The 25,279-nt window shown below is 45.3% G+C and overlaps 1 protein-coding gene across 1 annotated transcript in view; it reads right to left on the bottom strand.

The window, feature by feature from the left end:
- TRPC4 (transient receptor potential cation channel subfamily C member 4) overlaps positions 1 to 22,314 on the bottom strand; it is a gene marked incomplete at both ends in the record, with an annotated part of 226,363 nt that extends 204,049 nt beyond the window's left edge. Inside the window, one exon of the mRNA XM_081316449.1 lies at positions 21,937 to 22,314. Within this exon, the coding sequence (XP_081172575.1) occupies positions 21,937 to 22,314 (378 nt within the window). The remainder of the gene's footprint in view (positions 1 to 21,936) is intronic.
- Between the last annotated feature and the right edge of the window lie 2,965 nt (positions 22,315 to 25,279).

Below are 25,279 nucleotides of genomic sequence, written 5' to 3'. Positions count from 1 at the left end.
ATCTCCCTCTAGCTCATATAAAATGAATACAAACAATATTAATATTACAAATGAAATAAAAAAGAAAAAGAGGAAACCAGAAAAAGAGCTTTGCTCAAAATAGAATTTCTTAATCCCAATCCTTATTCATATTAATTTTAAAAAAAATGAAAAAAAACTTTCACCTACTATTTACATTCTCCCACCTTTCTCTAATTTCTAAACAAATTCTCAGTTACGTGCCAAAAGCGCCTATCTCTGTTAACCTTAATAATCTCCAACCAAACTAAACTATGATCAAAAATAGTTCTTGCATGTATCACGCCAAATGTCTCGCAGTTCCAGATCATCCTTGAGTTCAAATAAAAAGAATAAAAAAAGGTTTAGGCAGTCTCTAAGACAACTTGTTGTTAATTAGGAGCTTGCGTACCCATTCTTAGTTCAACACATACTTTTAGTCTATAACCCTAATATACTTTTCTAGCAAGCAAATAACATCAATCTTAAATTGTGTTAAATATTAAAAAAACTTTCTTTCTCCTCTATGGTAATTTTAATCCATTGACATTCTAATTTAAAGATTTAATCACCAATCTTGACGCTCCAAAGCTTTTGGAGCACGTCTGACATGACCCCCATAACTTCTTTGGACCGCACCCCTCCCACAGCTTCACTGTAAGTACGCTTTGGAGATTCCATAACTTTCTGCTGGTCTTGCTCTTGCTCTCGTCTCGCACTTCTTAGGGTGGCACGCGTCATCCTCTGGCCTCCTGCAACAACCGATGAGACTGTAACTTGATCCCCTCCAACACCATTGTCCTCTGTCTGTCTATCTGCAACATCTTGAAGCTTTCCCTCGCCGTATCCCTTTGCAGCTTCCAAAAATGATAGGGGGGTTGCTTTTAACACATTGCTATAAAAATCACGTGCCTGGGCCACAGTAACCAGACAATGTCTTTTACCTTCGTGCATCACCACCAGTCCAACTAGACTCTCCCATCTAAACTTAATATCACATTTCTTAAGTTCCTGTACTAAAAATGCAAAATCTTTCCTTCTCCTTAAAATCTTCGAAGGAATCTCTTTTAAAACCAAGACTTCTTGCTCAGCCACTACCAATTTAGTATCATAAGCAGCTTGAATGACTTCATCTCTAATTACTCTCTTTGTAAAATAGACCACCACATCTCTGGGTAACTTCCTCTGTCTTGCAATCCATGAATTTACACGAAAAATTTTGTCCATATTTCCCTCAATTTCAGATGCTGGCTGGCCCAATACCCCTTCCAGAGCCTCAGAAATCAGCTGCTTTAAATCTTCTTTACAATTCTCCTTTAAACCCCTGATTCTAATAGCATACTGCATCTGATGATACTGAACAAGGCTCAATTCTCCGTCCATTTTATCCCTTATATTTTCATTTTCTAATACCTTTGCTTCTAATATAGAATTCTTTTGACTGAGATCCTCCACTTTTACATCCAACTGTTGCACACATTCAGCTACAGATTCAATCATAGACAACATGTCCACCCTCATTGCTCTAAACTTCTCTTCCATCTTCTTCTCCAATTTCTCCATTTTCTCCTCCATTTTCTCCTCCAGCTTTTTCAACTTTTCACCCATCATGTCAGATATCAATTGTGAATGCTTTCCAAGAGCATCTTGTAAATCCTTAAGTGTCAATGCCGGAAGAGGTGCAGGAGGAAGCAAAGCTTGCAATGAGGTCTGTTGCACCAGGGAAGACCCCGCACTCCGAAGAACTTTAGAAGTTTTAGCCGCCATCTTCCCCCACTTTCACTTATTGCGCACTTTCACTTTAAAGCTATAAAATCCATTGAGCTAGAGAGTAAAGATAAGAGTCCACATCACCTTGACCTCCTGTACCGCTCTGCCTGCATCTGGATAATCAAAAGTATTTCCTTTTGGCAGGGGTGGTTGCTAACGCCTGGCTCTGCTCCAAAAATCCCAGAGCAGGGGCGCTGCGCAGCTCGGAGCAACCCAGGCTTCGGGGGGGCTCAATCCTTCAGCCGCCCAAGCTCTCAGCTCAGGCGGCCCCGGAGAGCTCAACCCCTACCTGGGGCCTCACCCCCTCCTCTTCTCCCGAGGAGGGGGCTTCAAATCCATCTAAACAGCTGATCGGCGCTGTTTACGATGGAAAAACACAGCTGCGGAGCGGACAGCCCGAAAACGGCTGTCTTCGGCGTCGCGTCGCCACCGGAAGTCCAGGGAGTTCAGGATATGTTTAAGTCACTTCAAGACTTAATGTTGAAAAATCAGGAGACTACAGCTATAGGATTTGAGGAGTTAAAGAGGGAAATGAAGGCTGAGATGGGTAACCAGATGGAAGGCTTAAAGGGAGAAATAAGGAGTATACATACGAAGCTTCAGGAAATGCAGACAATGGTAGTGAGTCAAGAGGAACGGATCCAGGTGGTAGAAACGAGAATGGACAAGACAGATGTAAAAGTGGAAAGTATGGAACACCGGCTGGTGATAGCTAATAAACGCCTGGAGGATGAAATAATTGCCCTTGAATTAGATAAATCTGCCTTCTTCCTACGTTTACAAAACATTGAAGAGGACCGAGAGGAGCATTTGGAAACTATTGTGACAGAGATTTTGGCTGGAGTGCTTGAGGTGAACCCACAAGAGATGTTGAGGGATATAGATGACGTATTTTGGGTTTACACTAGTTATGCACGTCGAAACAAACTCCCGAGAGATACATGTCCGACTGAATAAAACATCAGTGCAGGAGCAGGTCCTAAGGAAAGCAAGAGAGAAGACTATATCCTTTAAAGGAAGATCAGTAATTATTCTTAAGCAGCTACCAAGAAGAGTGAGAGATCAGAGGAAAAAATATGATTTCCTAACAAGTCAGTTTAGGAAATTTGACATTCGCTACTGATGGCTGATTCCAGAAGGATTGGCTTTTATGTGGCAGGACAAGAGATATTGTATTGATAACTTACAGGATGCCCATGTATTTTTTGAATCTCAGTTCAATCAGGAGAGTGAGGAGGAGTTAGAAGGCAAAAGCCAGGAAGAAGTTCAATTGGATTCCAAGGGGAGAAGCGGAGGATTAAAAGAAAAGAAGAGTATAGATAAGGAAGATGCTGGGGAATTGGGAGGCTCGGGCCCTCAAATGGAGACACGGTTAGCAAAAAAAATAAAGAATACAGCGAAGCAGTGACATTCAGGAAGAGGTTCGCCTTTTTTCTGTTAATATTAACGGTCTTAATGCTCCTACTAAGAGGGAAAAAACTTGGTCCAAACTTTGTAAATTAAAATATGATATAATTTGTATCCAGGAAGTCCATATCATTAAAAGTCAACAGAATGTACTAGCGTGTCCAAAATTGGGGGAAGTTTTTGTGTCCCTGGCAGAACAAAAGAAAAGGGGAGTAGTGATTTACGTCCGGCAAAATATTGAGGCCCACTGGGTGTATTCAGATACAGAAGGTAGAGTAGTGATGGTAGAACTTTGATTGGCTCAGAAGAAGATCTTATTGGTAAATGTGTATGCACCAAATTGTAATCAGTGTGCCTTTTTTCAAGGTTTATATAAAGTAAGCAGGGTTAGAATACGAGCATATATGCATCGTAGGAGACTTCAATGCAATAGTAGATGTTGATAAAGACTATACCCCGGGGCAACGTTTACTTAAAGGGGTAAAAAGAACATTGCCTAAGGTGTGGGATCAAGTGAGGGAGGAATTAGGTATATGTGATATATGGCGAGATTTCCACAGGGAAGAGAGGCAATATACTTATTTCTCTCCCAGGCATCATACATGGACCCGAATTGATATGATATGGGCATCCCATGAATTGAAAGAGATGGTTAGGGAAATAGAGATTATGACTAATGACTGGGCAGATCACAGCCCGTTAGTTTTGGTTTGGAAAGGAGAAAAGAAGAGGTATAGATGGACAATGAGAACAGCTCTTTTAAAAGAAGAACAATTCAAAAACTTGTTGAACCAGGAAATGGGATACTTTTTTGAGGAGAACAGAAGGGAAGATACACCAATTCAAATTATATGGGACACTGCGAAAGCAGTGATTCGAGGGATAGCAATTAAGTATTCGGCATATAAGTGGAAGAAAGAGAGAGTTAAGAGATTGGAGTTGATAAGGCTGAGGAGGCTCTTCAGAAAGACCCATCCTCAGTAATAGCGAGGGAGAGAAAAGATATTACGCGACACGAGATTTCCCTCCTGGATCAACATGAATTAGCAGAGAAAATTCAAAGGAATAAACAATTTTTTTTTGAACATGCCAACAAGGCTGGAAAATGGTTGTCCTATAGGCTTAGGAAGCGAGCAATCGCGAGAAAAATAGAATGGTTACAGGATGGGATGGGAAATATGGTGGGATCAAATGATCAAAAGAAAAAGGTGATTCAGGAATTTTTTACTGCATTGTATAAGAAAGACCCAATTTTAGAAGAAAGGATTGGAAGTTACTTAGAAAGGGTGGATTTACAGGAGGTTCCTGAGAATGTAAAACAAATTTTGAATTCAGAGATCTCAGAAGGGGAAATAAAGGAGGCAATTAGGAAACAATCGAATGGGAAAACCCCGGGAACGGATGGACTCCCGGCGGAATTATATAAAGAAATGTTGGAAATGTTTAGTGGCCATTTAAAAGATTTATTTAATGAGGTTTTGAGTGAAGGGAAAATAGCCCAGTCATGGACAGAGGCTTATATATCTTTGATCCCAAAGGAAGATTCAGATCGTACCTTGGTTAAAAATTATAGACCCATTTCGCTATTGAATGCAGATTATAAAATTTTTTCCTCAATTCTGGCGGGCAGGCTTCAAGTTTTCTTAAGAGAATTTATACATCCAGATCAGAATGGTTTTCTTCCAAATCGGCAAATAAGAGATAATTTGAGAATAGTGATGAATACGTTGGAATATTATGAGATGCACCCTAGCAAACAGTTGGCAATGATGTTTCTTGACGCTCAGAAAGCATTTGACATGGTTAGTTGGGAATTTTTAATATGTCAGATGATTAAAATGGGATTTGGACCAAATTTTGTAAGAGCTATACAAACAATTTACACTACGCAATCTGCCCGAGTATTATTCAATGGTGAAATGACTGGGAAAATTGATATACAAAAAGGTACGAGGCAGGGATGCCCCCTTTCACCTCGACTGTTTATTTTGACTTTAGAACCACTATTGATTATAATTAGGCAAAATAATAATATTAAAGGATTAAAAATAAATGATCAGCAATATAAGCTTCAAGCTTTTGCTGATGACTTAGTTTTTATTTTGGAAGACCCATTGGAATCAGGCCCTAAATTATTGGAGGAAATTAGTGCCTTTGGAGAAGAAGCAGGTTTAAAGATTAATCGAGATAAAACTAAATTTTTGGTAAAGAATATTGGAACTGAATCCAAGGTACAATTACAAGAGGTGATGGGGATCCAAATAGTTAAAAAAGTTAAATATTTAGGTATTTGGCTATCTTCAAGGTGTCCATCTATAAAGGAATTAAATTATCAAAAATTGATGACTGAGATGGAGAAGAATTTAAACAGCTGGAAAAACATTCAACTCTCAATCCTAGGACGAATTGCAGTGATTAAGACCCATATTTTGCCAAAGTGGTTATACCTATTCCAAACTGCTCCTGCAAAACTAGATAAGAAATTTTTTAAAAAACTAGAACAGATAGTTGGTAGATTCATATGGAATAATCTAAAGCCGCGTATTAAAAGAAGAACGCTGCAGGAGCACAAAACAAGGGGAGGACTGGGGCTCCCACATTGGGAGCTGTATTACCATGCCTCTGCCTTGGCTTGGATTAGGGACTGGGTTGTGTTATCTAGAAGGAGGGTGTTAACTATTGAAGGATATAACTTAACGCAGGGATGGCATGCCTATCTCTGGCCAAGGAAGGATAGTCAATATAAAGTTTTCTCTAATCATTATATTAGGGATGTATTGATAAACTCTTGGCGTATGGTGAGAGGGTGGATCTATACAAAAATACCTGGCTGGTTTACTCCTTTGGAAGCTGTAACTTATTCAACGTTACACAATCCAGACAGAAACTATAGGTATAAAGATCTCATAGATCTGAGAGGCAATCTTAAATCCAGGGAGGAGTTACATTCTGGGGGTATAGAGTTGGATTGGTGGTCGTATTCTCAAATGAGCTCAAGGTTTAATAGGGATAAGCAGGAATTTGGAATCAATATAATCCCACAAGAATTAGACAAGATTTTATGGGGAAGTGATGCTAAATTTTTATCTAAGACCTATAATCTACTTTTGTTCCATGGGATGGAAGGGGGAACAATAAATGACGTAAGGATTGCCTGGGGGAGAAATATTGGTCGCACTATAGAATTAGAAGAGTGGGAACAAATTTGGAAGAAAAATATAAAATTAACGTTAGCAACGGCATTTAAAGAAAATATGTACAAAATGTTGTATAGATGGTACTTAGCTCCCGCACGAATTTCAAAAATGTTTCCCAATGCAAATGACAAATGTTGGAAATGTGATTCTGCCAGGGGCACTTTCTACCATCAATGGTGGACTTGTCCAAAGGTTAGGTGTTACTGAACCAATATAAAAAATTGGTTATTTCAAATAACAGGATATGATCTTCAATTGGACCCAGCTATTTTCCTCTTGGGGATGAAGCCACAAGAAGTACCAAAAAATGTTTGGTATCTAGTAATACATATTACAACAGCGGCGCGTATGATTTATGCGCAATATTGGAAGACGATGGAAATCCCAATGGACTATCAAGTAATAGAGAAAGTATTACTATGCGCAGAGTCAGATCGAATGACATATATTCTCAAAGGGAAAAGTGAATCACTTTTCAATAAAAGTTGGGACTCCTGGTATTCATGGTTACAAAATAGAATATTTAATCTCAACGGGGGAAATACCAGATGATTGTGTATTATTACTTGAGGTATAGAATCTGGAGATATATACAATTATAGATTTCTAATATTTGGTAATTAAAGGTTACTTAGCCTGGGATGCACGAGAAAAAGAAATTAGGGGTAGTATTACACTCCCCGGTCCTGTCTAATGTTGTTGTTTTTTTGGTGTCTAGGATGTTTTGGTGTTTTTCTATTTGATGCACTTTTCAGTATGTTGTAATAATGTTCTTGGTTTTTTTTATTTAAAATTTGTTTAATAAAATTGTTAAAAAAAATTTAATAAAAAAAATTGTCACCGTGTTTGAACGCGTTCTTTTCGTTGATCGCCTCCTGAGCCATAATTTCATTGACGACTTCTGACAGGTTCAGGGTGGGTTTTGTGATTATCTTCTGCTGGAGGTGATTGTCGCTCAGACCGAAGACGATTCTGTCTCAAATCCGATCTTCGAGGTCGGGGAAACTGCACATTCGGGCGGCTTGCCGTACGGCAGCCACGAAGTCCATTGCTGATTCTCCGGGAAGCTGGTTCCTCTGGATGAATCTGAGTCGCCAATAGATTTCGGATTTTTTTGGCATGAAATGCTGGGTCAACTTGCCGACGAGGTCAGCGTAGGGTAGTGCCGAGACTGGATCTGGGATGCTTAACCCGACAGCCACGTCGTACACGGCTGGCCTGCTGATGCATAGCAGCGCTGCTGCTTTCGCCCAATCTTCCATGATTTTATTCACGAAGAGATACCCCTCGACTTGTCCCAGGTGGGACTCCAATTGCCCTGGGTGGCGGACATCAAATTCGCGTACTTGTCCAATTTGCGTCATTCTGGTCTGGTCTGGTCACTACTTGACGGGAAGGAATGTAATCAGGAGAGTTCACTCTTCCCTCCTTTCCTGTAGTCCGTGCTTCAGCTCTTGTGACTCAGCTAGTGCTTCAGCTCAAGCAGTATCCAACCCTCATCGCCACTGTTGTGTATTGTGGGTTGACCGTCAGACACAGATGACAGGACGCTGCATTAGAACTAAGGTTTATTGTGGTTGGAACGGGGAACTCTCCACAGCTCCGCTCTTTATATACAGTTGCTGGCTAGCCGCCGGCCAATCCACATACTTCAAGGATCCCGCCAAAAACGGCCGGACCAATAGCATACTGTTGCTAGGAGAGGCTCAGCTGATGCCCAGCTGGCTGTCACGTTTAACCATAATACTAACCATATAACTCTGAATATATAACAAAGCCGGCAAGGAAAGAGTTTCAGCAATCCTCCCAGCTGGGAGCTGGAGCCAAACAACCAGGAGAGTGGATTAAGCCCAGCAGAGAATCCAGGAGCCTTGGAGCAGCCAGGCCAGCTGAGATTGAATACTCGGGTGAGTGGAAAATCCTGGCAGGAGTCCCCTGCCAAGCGCTCCAGATCCATAGAGACAGAGGATACCAGCCTGGGGCCTCTGCAGCAATGGGAGTTTGGGGAGCCCCCACAAGTGGAAGGCCAACAACCTCTGAGCTTGCCCCAGCTAATAGAAGCCTTGCAACAGCTGGGGATGGTGCAGAAGCCTGGAGATCAGGAGCTGGTGGCAGGACAACAGCAAGAGTGGCAGCAGCAGGACCCAGATGTGCAAGCCCTGAACGTACAGCAGGGCCAGAGGGGCCAGCAGCAAGGGGGGCCCTGGCAGCCATTAAATCAGCAACCAGTGTGGGGCCAGCAGCCACTGGAGACACAACAGCAGTGGGGGCCCTGGCAGCCGGTGAATCAACAACCAGGAGGGGGCCAGCACCAATGGGGCCCCAGCAGCCATTGAACCAACAACTAGGGTGGGGCCAGCAGCAATGGGGGCCCCAGCAAGCAATGATTAGCCCACCCTTCAGAACAACCTTCGATGGGGACCCAGAGAAACTGACTTTTTTCCTCAACCAAGTACGCTCTCAATTGAATCGCTGGGGTCACTCTTACCCGGACCCGGGTGCGATGGTCGATGTGATTGCATCCAACCTAGAGGGAGAAGCATCTGAATGACTGAACAATTTATATAACGAGCAGTCCCCTGAATTGGAGGCCCCCACCTTTTCCTCCTGGGGCTGAGGGAAAGGTTTGAGGACCCATCCATTGCCCTCAAAGCAGAAGAACCAATCCATAAGATAAAGCAAGCTGACCGGCCTGCCCTAGAGTATGTTCAGGAGTTTCGAAAGATGGCAGGAAGGATAGAGAGATGGCCTGAGCAATCAATGATTCATCTTTTTAGAGAAGGGTTAGACGACCACCTCTCTCAGTCATGTATCTATCGAGCTGTACCCGACCAGCTGCATGAATGGTACCAGGCAGCGGTGAAATTAGATGTCCAGCTCGCCCGCAATAAAAAGCCTCCCCCACCTGAAACTGCACCAAAACCAGGATCCAGATGGCTACCACCACCCCAAAAACCCCCAACATCTGCTACTGCCGAAAGACTTAGACCACCTACAGGTCCGCCAATCAAGTGCTTTCGATGTGGACAGCAGGGACATCGAGCAGCGAACTGCCCAGTTCCTTACCCGCAACAGCAGAGTAGACCTGATCCAACAACGAGGAAGAAACCCGCATATCAGCCATTGAGAGAAAAGTCCAACTGGGCCACCCAGGAGCCCACTACCCAGGTTACGTCCCCCACCCAGGAGGACACTGGCCCACCAACAGGGCCCACCCCTTTACCCGGTTTTGACAGCGGCAATGAAGGGGACAATGACCTGATGGTGAGTCGACCCATCCTACTTTTTTTATTGCCTGCTAAACTCATAATCCCTAATTCAGGGGCACAAGTAGACCTGAAAGTGCTACTTGATACTGGCTGCTCCTGATGCATCATTAGCCTGTCATGTGCCTTGAGACTGGGCATATGGGTCAAGCCGCTCTCCAAACCTGTGACGTTCGAGCAAGCCGATGGCTCCTCAATGGGAGGGACTTTAGTCACGCAATTAACAAAGCCCTTACGCCTGGACATAGGTGAGCACTGGGAGTTTATTCGCTTCCTAGTAGCTCCAAAGATGTCTGTGACTATGATCCTAGGACTAGCCTGGCTAGACAAATGGAAGCCACTTATCTGGTGGGAAAAAGGAATGAGAACTGTGAGACTACCCATAGGGCCCAATCTGATTCAACAGATGTTACAGGGGATTTTAGCCCACCCAATGAGCAAGCACACATAGCTGCCTTAGGGCCTCCTGGCAAGCCGCTCATCCCTGGTGAGTACCAAGACCTAACGGAGGTGTTAAGTGAGAAAGAATGCGATACCTTGCCTCCTCACAGTCCCAATGATTGTTCCATTGAACTGCTACCAGGGGCCAAACTCCCCTGACCAAGAATGTACGTTATGTCCCCCCTTGAAATGGAGGAGATGCAGCGATATGTGGATACAAACCTAGCGAGGGGATTCATCAAATGGGCCAAGTCTACTGTGGGATCCCCTGTGTTGTTCAAAGAGAAAAAAGATGGGTCTTTACGTCTCTGCGTGGACTTGTTGTTGTTGTTGTTAGCTGCGAAGTTGTGTCTGACCCATCGTGACCCTATGGACAACATTCCTCCAGGCCTTCCTGTCCTCTACCATCTTCTGGAGTCCATTTAAGCTCACACCTACTGCTTCAGTGACTCCATCCAGCCACCTCATTCTCTGTCGTCCCCTTCTTCTACTTCCCTCAATCTTTCCCAGCATTAGGCTTTTCTCCAGTGAGTCCTTCCTTCTCATTAGGTGGCCAAAGTATTTGAGTTTTAGCTGGCCTTCTAAAGAGCAGTCAGGGTTGATCTCCTCTAGGACTGACCGGTTTGATCGCCTTGTAGTCCAAGGGACTTGCAGGAGTCTTCTCCAGCACCATAGTTCCAAGGCCTCAATTCTTTGGCGCTCAGCCTTTTTTATGGTCCAGCTTTCACTGCCATACATTGCAACTGGGAAGACCATAGCCTTGACTATACGCACTTTTGTTGACAGGGTGATGTCTCTGCTTTTTAGTGTGCTGTCTAGATTTGCCATGGCTTTCCTCCCAAGGAGCAAGCGTCTTTCAATTTCTTGGCTACAGTCCCCATCTGCAGTGATCTTGGAGCCCAGGAAAATAAAATCTGTCACTACCTCCATTTCCTCTCCCTCTATTTGCCAGGAATTGAGAGGGCCGGATGCCATGATCTTGGTTTTCTTAATGTTTAGTTTCAACCCAACTTTTGCACTCTCCTTCTTCACTCGCAACAAGAGACTCTTCAGTTCCTCTTCATTTTCTGCCATTAGAGTGGTATCATCTGCATATCTTAGGTTGTTGATATTTCTTCCAGCAATCTTAATTCCAACTTTTGATTCCTCTAACCCTGCCTTTCTCATGATGTGCTCTGCATATAAGTTAAATAGGCAGGGCGACAGTATACAGCCTTGCTGGACTCCTTTCCAAATTTTGAATTAATCAGTGGTTCCATGTCCAGTTCTCACTGTTGCTTCTTGGCCCACATATAGGTTTCTTAAGAGACAAATAAGATGGTATGCCCATCTCTTTAAGGACTTGCCACAGTTTGTTATGATCCACACAATCAAAGGCTTTAGCATAGTCAATGAAGCAGAAGTAGATGTTTTTCTGGAACTCCCTAACTTTCTCCATGATCCAGCGTATGTTGGCAATTTGATCTCTAGTTCTTCTGCCTCTTCGAAATCCTGCCTGTACTTCTGGTAGTTCTTGATCCACATACTGCTGGAGTCTAGCTTGTAGGATTTTAAGCATAACTTTACTAGCATGAGAAATGAGTGCAATGGTGCGATAGTTTGAACATTCTTTGGCACTGACTTTATTTGGAATTGGAATGTAAACTGATCTTTTCCAATCCTGTGGCCACTCTTGAGTTTTCCAAATTTGCTGGCAAATTGAGTGTAGCACTTTTACTGCATCATCTTTTAAGATTTTGAATAGCTCAGCTGGAATACTGTCACCTCCACTAGCTTTGTTGCTCAGCTTTTCTAAGGCCCACTTCACTTCACATTCTAGGATTTCTGGCTCAAGGTCAGTGACCACCTCATTGTGATTATCAGGGACGTTAAGCTCATTCTTGTATAGTTCTTCTGTGTAATTTTGCCACCTCTTCTTAATCTCTTCTGCCTCTGTTAGGTCCCTGCCATTTTGGTCCTTTATCATGCTTTTTGCATGAAACGTTCCCTTCATCTCTCCAATTTTCTTGAAAAGATCTCTGGTCCTCCCTATTCTATTGTTTTCTTCTATTTCTTTGCACTGTTCATTTAAGAAGGCATTCTTATCTCTTCTAGCTATTCTCTGGAATTCTGCATTCAATTGGGCGTATCTTTCTTTTTCTCCCTTGCCTTTCGCTTCCCTCCTGTCCTCAGCGATTTGCAATGCTTCTTCAGACAGCCATTTTGCTTTCTTGCATTTCTTTTTCTTTGGGATGGTTTTGGTTGCTACCTCTTGTACAATGTTGCGAACCTCTGTCCATAGTTCTTCAGGCACTCTGTCTATCAGATCCAGTGGCGTAGCATGGGGGGTGCAGGGGGGGCCGGCCGCACCGGGCGCAACATCTGGGGGGGGCGCGCTCGCACTCGGGAGGGATGGAAGACGCGCCGAAGCGCCCTTCGCGCGGCTGGAGTCCCGCAGGGGGGATCCGGGGCTGAGGCGCACTCGGGGAAGCAGCAACTCACAACCAGCTACTCTTGGGGGACGGAGGCACAAAGCCGGCCAGACAGGGCTCGGAGCCATCCCAGACCACAGCTGCACTTCCACCTTTCCCAGGGCGGCCCCCGCAGACGGAGCGCAGTGCAGGGCACCAGCATGCCCCACTGCCAGAGAAGCGGCCGCCGGTGCGGCCCCGACTCCCTCACCCCGCGGCAGGTGGCGGCGGCGTAGCGGGGCTTGCGAAAAGCGGGTCGGTCAGCGGCGGCTGCTCCCGGCACCGGGCAAGGGCAAGCAGGGCAAGGTCGCTCCTGGTCAAAAGCCAGATTTCAGCGGCTGGCGAGGCGCTCGCACGGGGCTCTCCCGGGGCTGGCGGGCCGAACGGGGACCGGCCTCCCCCTCTCCGCGCTAGAGTGGCCCCCGCGGTGGCAGCCCGGCGCACGTGGCTGAGGGGGCGGCGGTGGCGGGAGGGGGGTCAGAGGAGCGAGCCGAGCTATCCCGGGGCAGCAGGTGTGGGCTGGTGCGGCTCCAGGCTCAGCCGCAGCTCCGGCCAAGGGCTGCCAAGCTCATGGGGCATCGTGCCGGCCCCCTCCCTCGCTCCCCGTGCCCGGATGCGCCCCCGGCGGAAGCCCCGGCCAGCCGCGGTGCATGCCTGAGCGAGACGGGCAGCTGCGCTGGCGGGTCCCGCTCTCTTCCAGGCATCAGAGGTAAGAAAGGGACGGCGGCGCCCCCAGCCGCCCCCCCCGCCGGCTCCGAAGCGGAGGCTCCGCTGCGCCGCCCGCCTCCTGGCACAGGCTCGGGTCCCGGCGCTTCTGCTGCACGTGAGGGAGGGGATGCCGGACCTTCCCCCTTTTCCCGGGGGAGGTGTGGGTGGGGGGTGCGGCGGACGCCCAGGATGCGGGGCTCCCTGCGGCAGACTCGAGTGCTAAAATCCACGGGTTAGGGGGCGCAAATTACTTGCCTTGCCCCGGGTGCTGACAACCCACGCTACGCCACTGATCAGATCTAATTCCTTAAATCTATTTGTCACCTCTACTGTATATTCAACAGGGATATGATTTAATTCATACCTGAGTGGCCTAGTGCTTTTTCCTACTTTCTTCAATTTAAGCCTAAACTTTGCAATGAGAAGTTCATGGTCTGAGCCACAGTCAGCTCCTGGTCTTGCTTTTACTGACTCCATCTTTGGCTGCAGAGCATATAGTCAATCTGATTTCTGTGTTGACCGTCTGGTGATGTCAATGTGTAGAGCCGTCTATTGGGTTGTTGGAAAACAGTGTTTGCTATGATCATCGTATTCTCTTGACAAAATTCTATCAGCCTGTGCCCTGCTTCATTTTGTACTACAAGGCCAAACTTGCCTGTTATTCTGGGTATCTTTTGGCTTCCTACTTTAGCATTCCAATCCCCCATGATGATAAGGACATCATTTTTTGGTGTTAGTTCTATAAGGTGCTGTAGGGCTTCATAGAACTGGTCTTTCATCCTCTTCAGCACTGGTGGTTGGGGCATAGACTTGGACTACTGTGATATTGAATGGTTTGCCTTGGATTCAAACTGAGATCATTCTGTCATTTTGAGGATTGTAACCCAGTATTGCTTTTCCTACTCTTTTATTGACTATGAAGGCTACTCCATTTCTTCTGAGGGATTCTTGCCTGCAGTAGTATACCTGATGGTCATCTGAATTAAATTCAACCATTCCTGTCCATTTTAGTTCGCTGAAACCTAAGATGTCGATGTTCAGTCTTGTCATCTCTTGTTTGACCACGTCCAGCTTTCCTTGATTCATGGATCTTACATTCCAGGTTCCTATGGAGAAAAAATCTTTACAGCATCGGTGTTGTGATTCAGGGTCAGAAATGTAAAATTCACGCAAGCCCAAAATCTAAGAGAGAATTTTTATAAAATGTTTTATAGGTGGCATTTAGATCCCAAAAAGCTAGCAAGTATGTATCCGAACTACCAGCCTAAATGTTGGAGGTGTGGTGGCGAAGACGCAACGTATTTTCACATATGGTGGACCTGTAAAAAGGTTAAAGCATTTTGGATTAAAATCTGGTGGAATATGCAGAAGATATTTAAGAAGAGGATAAAGTTTTGTCCGCAATTGTTTTTACTGGGTATTATTACTGATACTACTGTTGTGGACATTAAGTTGATGTTGAACTTAATTACGGCAGCAAGACTTTTAGTAGGGCAATATTGGAAGAAGGAAGAACTGCCGACTATAGAGGAATGGACTTTAAAAGTTTCTAACCTGGCGGAAATGGCAAAGATCTCGGCGTATTTGAAAGACCATTCGCAACAACGATATACCCTGGAGTGGAAAAAATGGATTGATTACATCCAGAATAAATATGGGACTAAAAAGTTTCATTTAGCATTTGAATAAGTATCGATGTGACATTTATATTGCTTGTAGTCATTTTATAAGAGCTAAAGTGTGATAGACCTAATAGTTTATTGTTGTTAGCATATGGTAGTTTATGATTGTTTTTTACTTTTATACCTTGTATTTAGCTCTGGGAAGTCGGGGAGGGGGGAAGGGGAGGGGGGAGGGTTGGGTTGGGTTGGGTTGGGAAGGGGTGGTGGTGGTGGGGAGGGGTTGTTTTGTTAAAGATAAAATGTATTGAAAAACTTTTCAATAAAAAAAACATACATTATATACACACATCCTTCACATTCTATTCACCATTGCGATGCCCCTAATATTGCACTTCAATGTTGCTGCCAACGCTGCTAATAACAGATGTTCTTGCTTTGACAACAGATGGAAATGCAGCCATGACATTAAACCAAAAACTCCAATTTTTACCTAACTATTTTGGGGTCCCGAGCCCCAGTCGCTGTCCCTAGAATTGAGGGATAGACCGACAAAGATTCAGGGAAGATCTCAACATGGAGAAGGGAGAAGCGCCTGAAACCAGCACCCCGGTAGTGGCTGCTACCTCAGAGGAGGGAGCACAGACCAGCGCGCTGGTGGAGAAGGAACTTTTTCAGGCCTCTCAGATGGGGGCAAGACTCAAGCTGTGAGGAGAGCTGATCTGGTTGTTGGAATGGACCTTACCCAGTAGAGACTCTAGACACCGCGAGACGGCCTTGCCACAATCAAGTGCTTCGAAGGTGGACAAGGTCGAGCTGCAAAGAGGGGTTCCTGCAAGTCGCATTCCCTGGACTGGTGGAGAACCATGAAATTGACTACCGCTGAGGACTTGGGTGAGTGGAAGTACCTGTCCACAGTCCATAGTCAATCAGTGGAGAAGTTGGTGGAAAGATTTGAGGAGCTAGAGATGGAAAATGGAGAACAACCCTCCTGTTCTCCATACACGAGTAATCATGATGATCGGTGAGACAGCCACCAACTCATGCCAAGGAGAAGTCTCAGTCCCACCTGCGCAGGTAAAGCAGCTTCCCCATCCTCGAAGCCATCTACCATGGCCTCCAGCCTCATGGGGAGAGACAGCTCCAGTCGTTGCCCGTCCAAAAGCCCAGATCACCGCCAGTGAGATAAGAGCCTGAGCCATCACTGGGACAGCCGAAGCCCAGATCGATGTGCTTACCAGCCACCCAGCCCGGGGCCCATACAGCAATGGGGGATGTCACAGCCCCCACAAGTGGGAGCCCAGCAGTCGCTGGTAGTGCAGCAAATGAACTGGGGGTGGCTGCAGCCCCCAAATATGCAGCAGATGGGAGCCTTGCAGCAACTGGGGATGATGCAGCCCCCAGGGGGACAGCAACCACTGGGAATATAGCAGCAGCAGTGGGGCTGGCCGTCATATCCGAACACGCAGCAACCACTGAGGGGCCCGCAACCGATGGGGATCCAGCAACAACCACCTCCAGTGGGGATGCCACAACTGCCCACAGATCAGCAGCAGTGTGGGTGGCAACAACCCCTGCACATGCAGCAACCACTGGGGGACCCACAGCAACTGGGGTGCCATTTCAGCAGCCACTGAGACCATTGGGGGTCATACAGCAACTGGAGATGCCACAGCCACCAGCAATGCAGCAACAGCCATGGGGGTGGCAACAGCCCCTGAATGTGCAACAACCACTGGGAGGCCTGCAGCAACTGGGGATGCAGCAGCCACCACGGGGAGATCAGCAACCATTGTGGGTGCAACATCCACAGTGGGGAGGCCAGCAACCACTGGGAATGCAGGCTCCCTGGGGAGTGCAGCAACCTCTGATGGTGCCACCTCTTAGAGCAACATTCGATGGAGACCCAGAGAAGTTGATCTTTTTCCTCAACCAGGTGCATTCTCATTTAAACCGCTGTGTCTATTTCTATCCGAACCCAGCTGCTATGGTGGACGTGGTTGCATCCAGCTTCAAAGGGGAAGCATCTGAGTGGCTGAACAATTTATACAATGAGCAAGCACCCAAGTTGGGGGACCCCCATCTCTTCCTCCTAGGACTGAGAGTAAGGTTCGAGGACCCATCCATTGCCCTCAAAGCAGAGTCCACAAGATAAGACAAGCTGGCAGGCCTGCACTGGAATACATACGAGAGTTTTGCAAGATAGTCGGCTGAATAGAGAAGTGGCCCGAGCAATCCCTAGACCATCACTTTAAAGAGAGACTAGACAACCATCTCTCCCAGGCTTGTGTCTATTGAGCAGTCTCTAATCAGTTGCAAGAATGGTACCAGGCAGCAGTAAGACTGCATGTCCAGCTTGGCCGTTATAAGAAGCCACCTCCACAAGAAGCCGAGCTGAGGCCAGATCAACCCAAATGGCAGCCCCCCGAAAAAGCCTCCAACTGCCGTGGCTACTAAAAATCCCAGGCCACCTGCAGGCCCATCGATCAACTGCTTCAGATGTGGACAACAGGGACATCGAGCAGCAAGTTGCTCAGTCCTTTACCCTCAACAGCAGAATAGACCAGGACCACCAGCGAGAAAGATACCAGCTCAGCAGCCAGCGAAAGAGAAATCCAACTGGATCATGCAGGAACCCATTGCCAAGACCCAAGCCAGACCTGCTGCTGCTCTAACCTCCTACGACAGCGATGACGGAGAGAATGTGATGGTGAGTCAAAACATTCCACCTTTTTCATTACCTGCCAAACTCATAATCCCTAAGACAGGGGCACAGGTAGATTTGAAAGTACTAGTGGACTCTGGATGCTCCAGAGTGTTATTAGCTTGTCACTTGCCCTGAAAATGGGCATACAAGCAAGGCTGCTCTCCAAACCTGTGAGGTTTGAGCAAGCTGATGGCTCCCTAATGGGAGGAACTTTAGTCACACAATTCTGAATGCCTATGCTTAGAAATAGGTGAGCACTGGTAGTTCATTCATTTCATGGTGGCTCTGAAAATGACTGAGGCCATGATCCTAGGGCTAGCCTGGCTAGACAAATGGAAGCCGTTTATCTGGTGAGAGAAGGGAATGAAGACTGTGAGGTTACCTAGCCCCTCCCTTAACTCGACAGACATTCAGGAGAACTTAGCCCATCCAATGAGCTAGTGCAAATAGTTTATTTATTTTTATTTTTTTATTTTAATCCCATTTATATCCCGCCCTTCTCCAAAGACTCAGGGCGGCTTACAATTTAAGCACAAACCAATGTGCTTAGCAATAGCCTTCATTCTATGTATATGCCTGCTTATTAGGGCTTTCACCACCCCCCCAAAGCGGCATTATTACAAAGTCAGCTTATTGCCCCCAACAATCTGGGTCCTCATTTTACCTACCTCAGAAGGATGGAAGGCTGAGTCAACCTTGAGCCTGGTGGGATGCGAACCTGCACTAATTGCAGGCAGCTGGTGTTACTTAAGGAGGCATTAGCCCACTGCTCCACCAGGTGAGCCACTCATCCCCAGCAAGTACCGGGACCTAGTGGAGGTGTTTAGTGAGAAAGAATGGGCCAAATCTGCCGTGGGAGACCCAGTATTATTTAAAGAAAAAAAAGATGGGGCTTTCAATCACGGTGCTAGAAGATGTGTGGGGAGATCGTTCATTCCACAATATGGTTTTCTCCCGCTGGGTGACCCTGATAAGAGTCAAAAGTCGCCCTGGAGGGGCGACGAGCATGAAGAGGACCCAAGTGATCATGGAAGGGCAGCAGCCCTCCCGTTTGATCCAAGGCAGCTCTTCGAACTGACGGGGAAAAGATGTCAAGTTTCCGACGTATGGGCTTTTCAAGTGACTCTGAGGCATTGTTTACCTTAAAAGTCCTTTATTAGCCTAATACACCGGCAAATGCTTGCTCTAAGGAAGCTGGAATCTGAAGTCTCCGCCCCTTGCACAATATATTAAAACACAATTCTCCACCTTTCTAATTTTGTCATCAATCATATTCTCCAATTAATTTAAAGAATCAGCTTCCCTTCCATTAGAAAACCCGCCAAGGTCTTATCTTCTTTAGGTTCAGATGGCCTTGAAGGTACAATCCTCCTCTTCCCCCCTTGCAACTGAAGCAATTAAAATAACAGGCTGTCTCTTATATTGTCAGTGCAAAAACATGTCAATGTTTGCAGCATTGGCATCCGGCTCCCCTTACAAAATAACAGATCTTGTAATTTAAATAAACACAAGTTAGAAGCTAGCTTTTAGTTTGTTGGGGTGTTTCTCATAAAACCTTTTGATAAGTGTGTCAACTTTCACATTGGTAGATTTCACCCACATGGCTTCAGACAATGGGTACTAGGTACCCATTGTACTAGGTACTGAAATTTTCCCTTAAAGATTCTAGAGTCAAGAATACGTTTCACTTCATAATGGGTCTGACCTGCTACCACGAGGGGTTCAGATGCTTTCTTAGGGGGAGAGATTTGAAAAGGTTTCAGCAAGGTACAATGGAATACCGGTTGAATTCTTCCCAAAAGTCTGGGTAGTTTCAATTTTACTGTAACTGGGTTGATGATTTTCACAATGGGGAAAGGCCCCAAAAATTTCGGTCCCAATTTCTTATTGGGTAGTTTAAGGCATAAGTATTTGGTCGACAAATAGACCTTTTCCCCAACTTGGAATGTTCTTTGGGGAGCTCTATTTTTGTCAGCTTGCTTTTTGTAGGTCTCAAAAGTCTTTTTTAAGGTCACCTTTGTATTTTTCCAAACTTCTTCCCAACTCCTCACCCACTGATCAAGAGTCTTGGAAGTGGAGGGTAACTGGGTATTCCAGTATGGGGTTGAATTGTTTCCCTGTGGCTACACGGAAAGGAGTGTAGCCGGTGCTGCTATGTACTGAATTATTGTAAGCCACCTCTGCAAAAGGGAGAAGGTCGGTCCAGTTTGTTTGTTGGTAAGAGACGTAGCATCTAAGGTATTGTTCCACCATTTTGTTGGCGGATTCTGTGGCTCCGTTAGTAGCCGGGTGAAAAGCAGTTGATAGGCCTTGAGATGATCCAATTAATTTAAGAAAGTTTCTCCAAAATTTCGCTGTGAACTGCACCCTTCTGTCCAAAATTATTCACTTCACTATATTTTTTCCATACTTGCAACAGAGCATACCTTAATATATGTATCTTAAACACATTATCCACCTTATCATACAATAAATATGCATGCCAACCAAATAACAAATCATAACCCTCAAGATTTAATAATCTCCCTTGTGTTAAATTAAACCAATCACTTATTGATGATAAAGCCAGCAGCTTCATAATATAATTTAAAATTGAGCATTTTAAGACCACCCTTTCACGTGTATCTTGCATTATCTTAAATTTGACTCATGGCTTTTTCCCTGCCCAAACAAATTTATTAATACCTTTCTGCCACTCCTCCAAATTTAAATCCTTTTTAAGTATAGGTATCATTTGAAACAAAAATAAAAATTTTGGCAAGACATTCATTTTTACTGCTGCAATTCTTCCCAATAGGGATAGTTGTAATTTTTTCCAACCAACTCTTTTTGTGTTTTTGACCATAACAATTTATAATTATTCTTATATAACTTCACATTTGAAGCTGAAAGGTAAACCCCCAAATATTTAGTCTTTTTAACTATTTCAAATCCCGTTAACTCTTCTAAAACAACCTTTTGTTCTATAGTCATATGTTTAGACAATATTTTAGTTTTTTTATATTTATCTTAAATCAGGGGTCTTCAAACTTGGCCCTTTTATGACTTGTGGACTTCAACTCCCAGAATTCCTCAGCTAGTGTGCCTGGCTGAGGAATTTTGGGAGTTGAAGTCCACAAGTCATAAAAGGGCCAAGTTTGAAGACCCCTGTCTTAAATCCAGAAACTTTCCCATATGAGGTTATTATCTCCATCAACTCTACAACTGAGTAAGTCGGTTGACTTACTGTAATAACCAGGTCATCCGCAAAGGCTCTCAGTCTATAATCCTGATCTCTTATTTTAAGTTCCTGGAATTCTTTTCATGGTAGCACATACAGTACAGCTCTTTACGTCTTTCTATGTCTCATTTTAGTCCCAGCCACCAAAATTGCCGACGAATGAGATGTAGAGTTTTTAGATATCCAAAGCATCCAGCCTGTTTGACATCATGGCTGTGTTTGAGAGCATTAAGACAGAGAGGTTCAGGGAGGGGGAGCATTCAGGTAGGGGTAGAGCTCCCCTAGACCCCTAGAATTGTTATTCTGGGGGTTGAAGGGTGAGAGCTCCCCCAGAGCCTGAATTAGCTCCGGACTCGGGGACTCCTCTGTTCCAAGGCTTTGGAACAGAGCAGGACGCTGCAACCATCCCTGCAATCAACATTGTATTTTGGATTACTTGGATGCAGAAAGAGCTGTGCAGGAGAATTTTGAAACAGCAAGTATATGACCTTTAACTCCAGTTGATACTAAAAGAAAGGAAGAAAGATGGCGCAGGAGCGAATTGTCAGTGAAAAATAAAAGGACAAGGAATATATCATAAAATATAAAGACTGAGAAGGAAGAAATTGTGTTTTTTTTTAAGTCACTCTGCGCAAAATATTTGAAAGTGGTCTAAAAGTGAATTTAAGGATTTGGACATTTAATAGGGGAGAAACAAAGCTGCAAGCTGAGTGGAAAAGTGAAAGTGCGCAACGAAAATTAATTGGGTGTCAAAATGGCTTCTAAACCAGCTAAAGCTTCTGTTCCTAGAAGTGCTGGTGCATCACCAGTTCAACATTGTTCACTACAGGCATTGATGCCACCCCCCATGGCACCTGCACCTGCATTAACATTAAAAGATTTACAGGATGCTTTAAAAAAATCAATATTTAGCCACATTGGGGGATATGAACTTAAGGAAATAATTTTTAAGATGTAATTAATCAGACAAAAAAGCAGCATAATAAAATAGTACTGAATCTTTCATATGCATACTTCACATTTTCAACCTTCATGAGTTACTGTCACAATCAAGCCTACTGATTCAAACAGACTTGATCTTAGTGCAAAGATTTACTGTTTCTCTTAGATATTTCTTTGGAATACCCTCATAAACTGGTAGCTTCCCCAGATACCTGTTTTTCCCCACTGGGCTTCTTGTGATTGAGAAGTAACTCAACTGCACCAACCACCTCTTTCCTGATGGCATGTAGCAGAGCATCTCCAACATAGACATTAAAGTTCAAGAGTAATTCTATGAGTTCCAGGTTTTCATTTTCTATTGCAATGAGAAGAGCTGTTCTTCCAAGAGGATCAATGCAATTAATATTTATCTTGAAATAAATTTCTGCTTCTTCCAAGACTTGCTTCACACTAGCATAATCTCCTTTTTCTACAGCATTCAAATAGGCTTTCTCGGCAGGTGAGAGTTCAGATTCTGCTCGTACGATGTGAAGAGGGATGCGATCTCTGTAAGGGGCATTGATGCTTCTTTTACAATAGAACTGAGCCATAGTTTAAACCACCCTCACCGTATATTTCTGCAAGAGAATAGAAAGAAGTCATCAGTTGCATACTAAAGAATATAGCACTGTCACCATGGCTGTAGCAAATATAATAGTATTTAGCAATAGGAAGACAAAAACAAAAACATCCTCCCATCATATGAAATAAATGCTTATGTTTAAGCTCTTTTAAGTTTCTTTATCTTCTAGTAACATTTCTAGAATGAGTAATATACCTCTGATTAAAATGAACATATTCCCAAGGATTTACCTCTGTTAATTAAAATTTTCTTGAAAAATCTTGGGTCAAAAAGTAACTGGATCTTTGCTAAGTAGGTGAAGCAATCTCATGCCTTCTGGAACAAGACCCCCTCCCCCTCCCAAAAAATCAGGGTGACTCCCATTTTATACTGTTTCATAAGGACTTGAAAACCTGATTCTTCCCCAAGGCCTTGGATTAAGATGGACGGAGCCCACTGTGGGATGTATTTTTGTCTATGGTTTTACAAATAGTAACCCAATCTTATTTTATTTTATATTATGTTTTTATTGTTTATCGGTTTATTGCCAGACTTGGTTTGGAGTTACATGCACAGAAATCTAAATTAATTAATTAATGCCTCAACATAAAGGCATAATTTTAAATTATCTGTAAAAAGATTAAAGCTAAATATCCTGTTTTTTAAATAAAAAAATTAGAAATAGCTATTAGAAATAGCAAACATTGATATTTATAAATGTATTAAAGGCCTAAATTGTAACTGTTAAAAGAAAGTAGACTATATTCAACTATAATTAATGTAAGGTCCTGCCTTACTATCTAGAGCCAGACATGTCATCTGGAAGCCATGCCCACCCCGTTGCCGGCAATGGCAAAACTGTCCTGATATGTTGCACGACATCATGTGATATCGCAAGTTTGACATGTCTGATCTAGAGCTATCTACTCAGGAAAGCATGAAACAAGCATTATTTCAGTAGGATTTTTTTACTGAGAGAAAGTGACTGCAGAGAAGCCGGGTGGAATCTAAAGTTCCCTCGTGAAAACATTAAGCTAATTTGCCATTGTTCAAACTCCACCCCAACGACCCAGTCCATCAGGAACCAATACACAGGCATGAAGGTATTTTGAGAACTCCAAGATGAAAACGTGATAACAAAGTGTCTTCTTGGTGCTGTGACCTTGGTAGCAGGCTGAAACTGGCTGGAAAGGAATCCACCCAGATGGCCCTGGCAGCCCATTCCCCCCTCCCTGTTTCCCACACTAATACATCAAAGTGAAAGCAATGGATTCTTTTAATGGGAGTGGGAGGCACAGTTCTTCAGTGGTTCTCCTCCTATCTCCTGGGACGCTCGCAGTCGGTGTTGGCAGGAGGACAGAGGTCAACCCCTAGGACCCTCGCTTGTGGAGTTCCTCAGGGGTCGGTCCTCTCACCTCTCCTGTTCAACATCTACATGAAACCGCTGGGTGAGATCATTCGTGGTTTTGGAGTTGGGTATCATCAATATGCCGATGATACCCAACTTTTTATTTCGACCCCAAACCACCCCAGTGATGCCCTCGATGTGATGTCCCGTTGCCTGGAGGCGGTTCGGGCCTGGATGGGGAGGAACAGACTGCAACTCAACCCTGACAAGACTGAGTGGCTGTGCATTCCGGCATCCCGGGACATTCAAAATATTCCATCTCTCCTTATGGGGGGGTGAGTCCTTACCCCCCGTGGATAGGGCTCGCAACTTGGGAGTCCTCCTAGATTCACGACTTACTTTGGAAGATCATATAGTGGCCGTGACTAGGGGGGCTTTCGCCCAGGTTCGCCTGGTGCACCAGTTGTGGCCCTTGTTCTGAACCAGCCCTCTTCTCGCACCCCTAATCAAAAGAAGAGACTGGAAAGCGTCCAAGGCTAAAAGGCTTCTGCCAAGATTTAATAGTAAACACACAAGAGTTTATCTTCTCAAGCAAAAGAGTTGCTTTCAGCAACCAGCCCCTCCCCAAACACTCCTTTTATAGAGAGCTCAGGGCGTGGTCTCCCTGTGCCTCCTCCCGAGGAGTCCCATAGCCTTCCTTTGTTTGTCCCTGCTCGACTGCCTCCTGCGTCGGGCGTCCTTGAACAGGGCCAGCTGTGGGTCATCCTCCTCCGCACTCTCGGGCTCACACAGCTGAGCAGAGGTTCCCGGCTGAGGACTCTGCAAAGTCTCCAAATCATCATCAGCCGGTTCGTTTCCCTCCTCCCCCACATCTGAGTCCTCCGATACATCGGAGCCGGCTGTCGGACCCACAGGCTGACCCTGAGTCACAACACTATCCCGCACCGCAGGGCCCTTCCCCCGGGTCTGCCGATCCGGATGCGGTCGGGATGGGAACTGTTCGTGAAAAGCAGTCACCAACGCAGGGGCATGAACGGCGGTCGCGTCTTCCCATGTGAAGTCCTCCGGCCCGTACCCTTTCCACTCGATCAGGTACTGGAAGCGACCTTTCAGCCAGCGGGAATCCCTGATGCTGGCGACCTCGTACTCGGGGGTGCTGTCTCCATCACGAGTTCCTGATGGTGGAGGTTCCGCCTGGCGAAGTGGACAAGCCGGTCGTTCGGGGACCAGCAAGGACCGATGGAAGACGGGGTGCACGCGCAGGGAACGTGGCAGAGTTAAACGATAGGCGACCGGGTTGATGACGGCCTCGACTGGGAACGGTCCAAGGTAACGGTGGTCCAGCTTCCTCGCCGGCCGAGTGGATGGCAGGTTCCTGGTGGACAGCCAGACCCGATCCCCCACCGATAGTGGAGGCGTATCCCTTCTCGACCGATCGGCGAACCTCTTGTAGTCGGCCTTGGCCTTCTCCAGCTGCCGTCGCACCAACCGATGGATTGCCTGTAACTCCGCCATGAATTCGTTCGCTGCCGGCTCCGGTGAGTCCACGGGAGAAAGGGGGAAAAACCGGGGGTGATAACCCACATTGGCCAAGAACGGTGTCATC

This window comes from Vipera berus, assembly GCF_964194415.1.
Source record: "Vipera berus genome assembly, chromosome: 2".
Classification (NCBI taxonomy): Eukaryota; Metazoa; Chordata; class Lepidosauria; order Squamata; family Viperidae; genus Vipera; species Vipera berus.
Note: the sequence above shows the minus strand (reverse complement) of the source record. Positions and strands in the feature narration are given on the sequence as shown.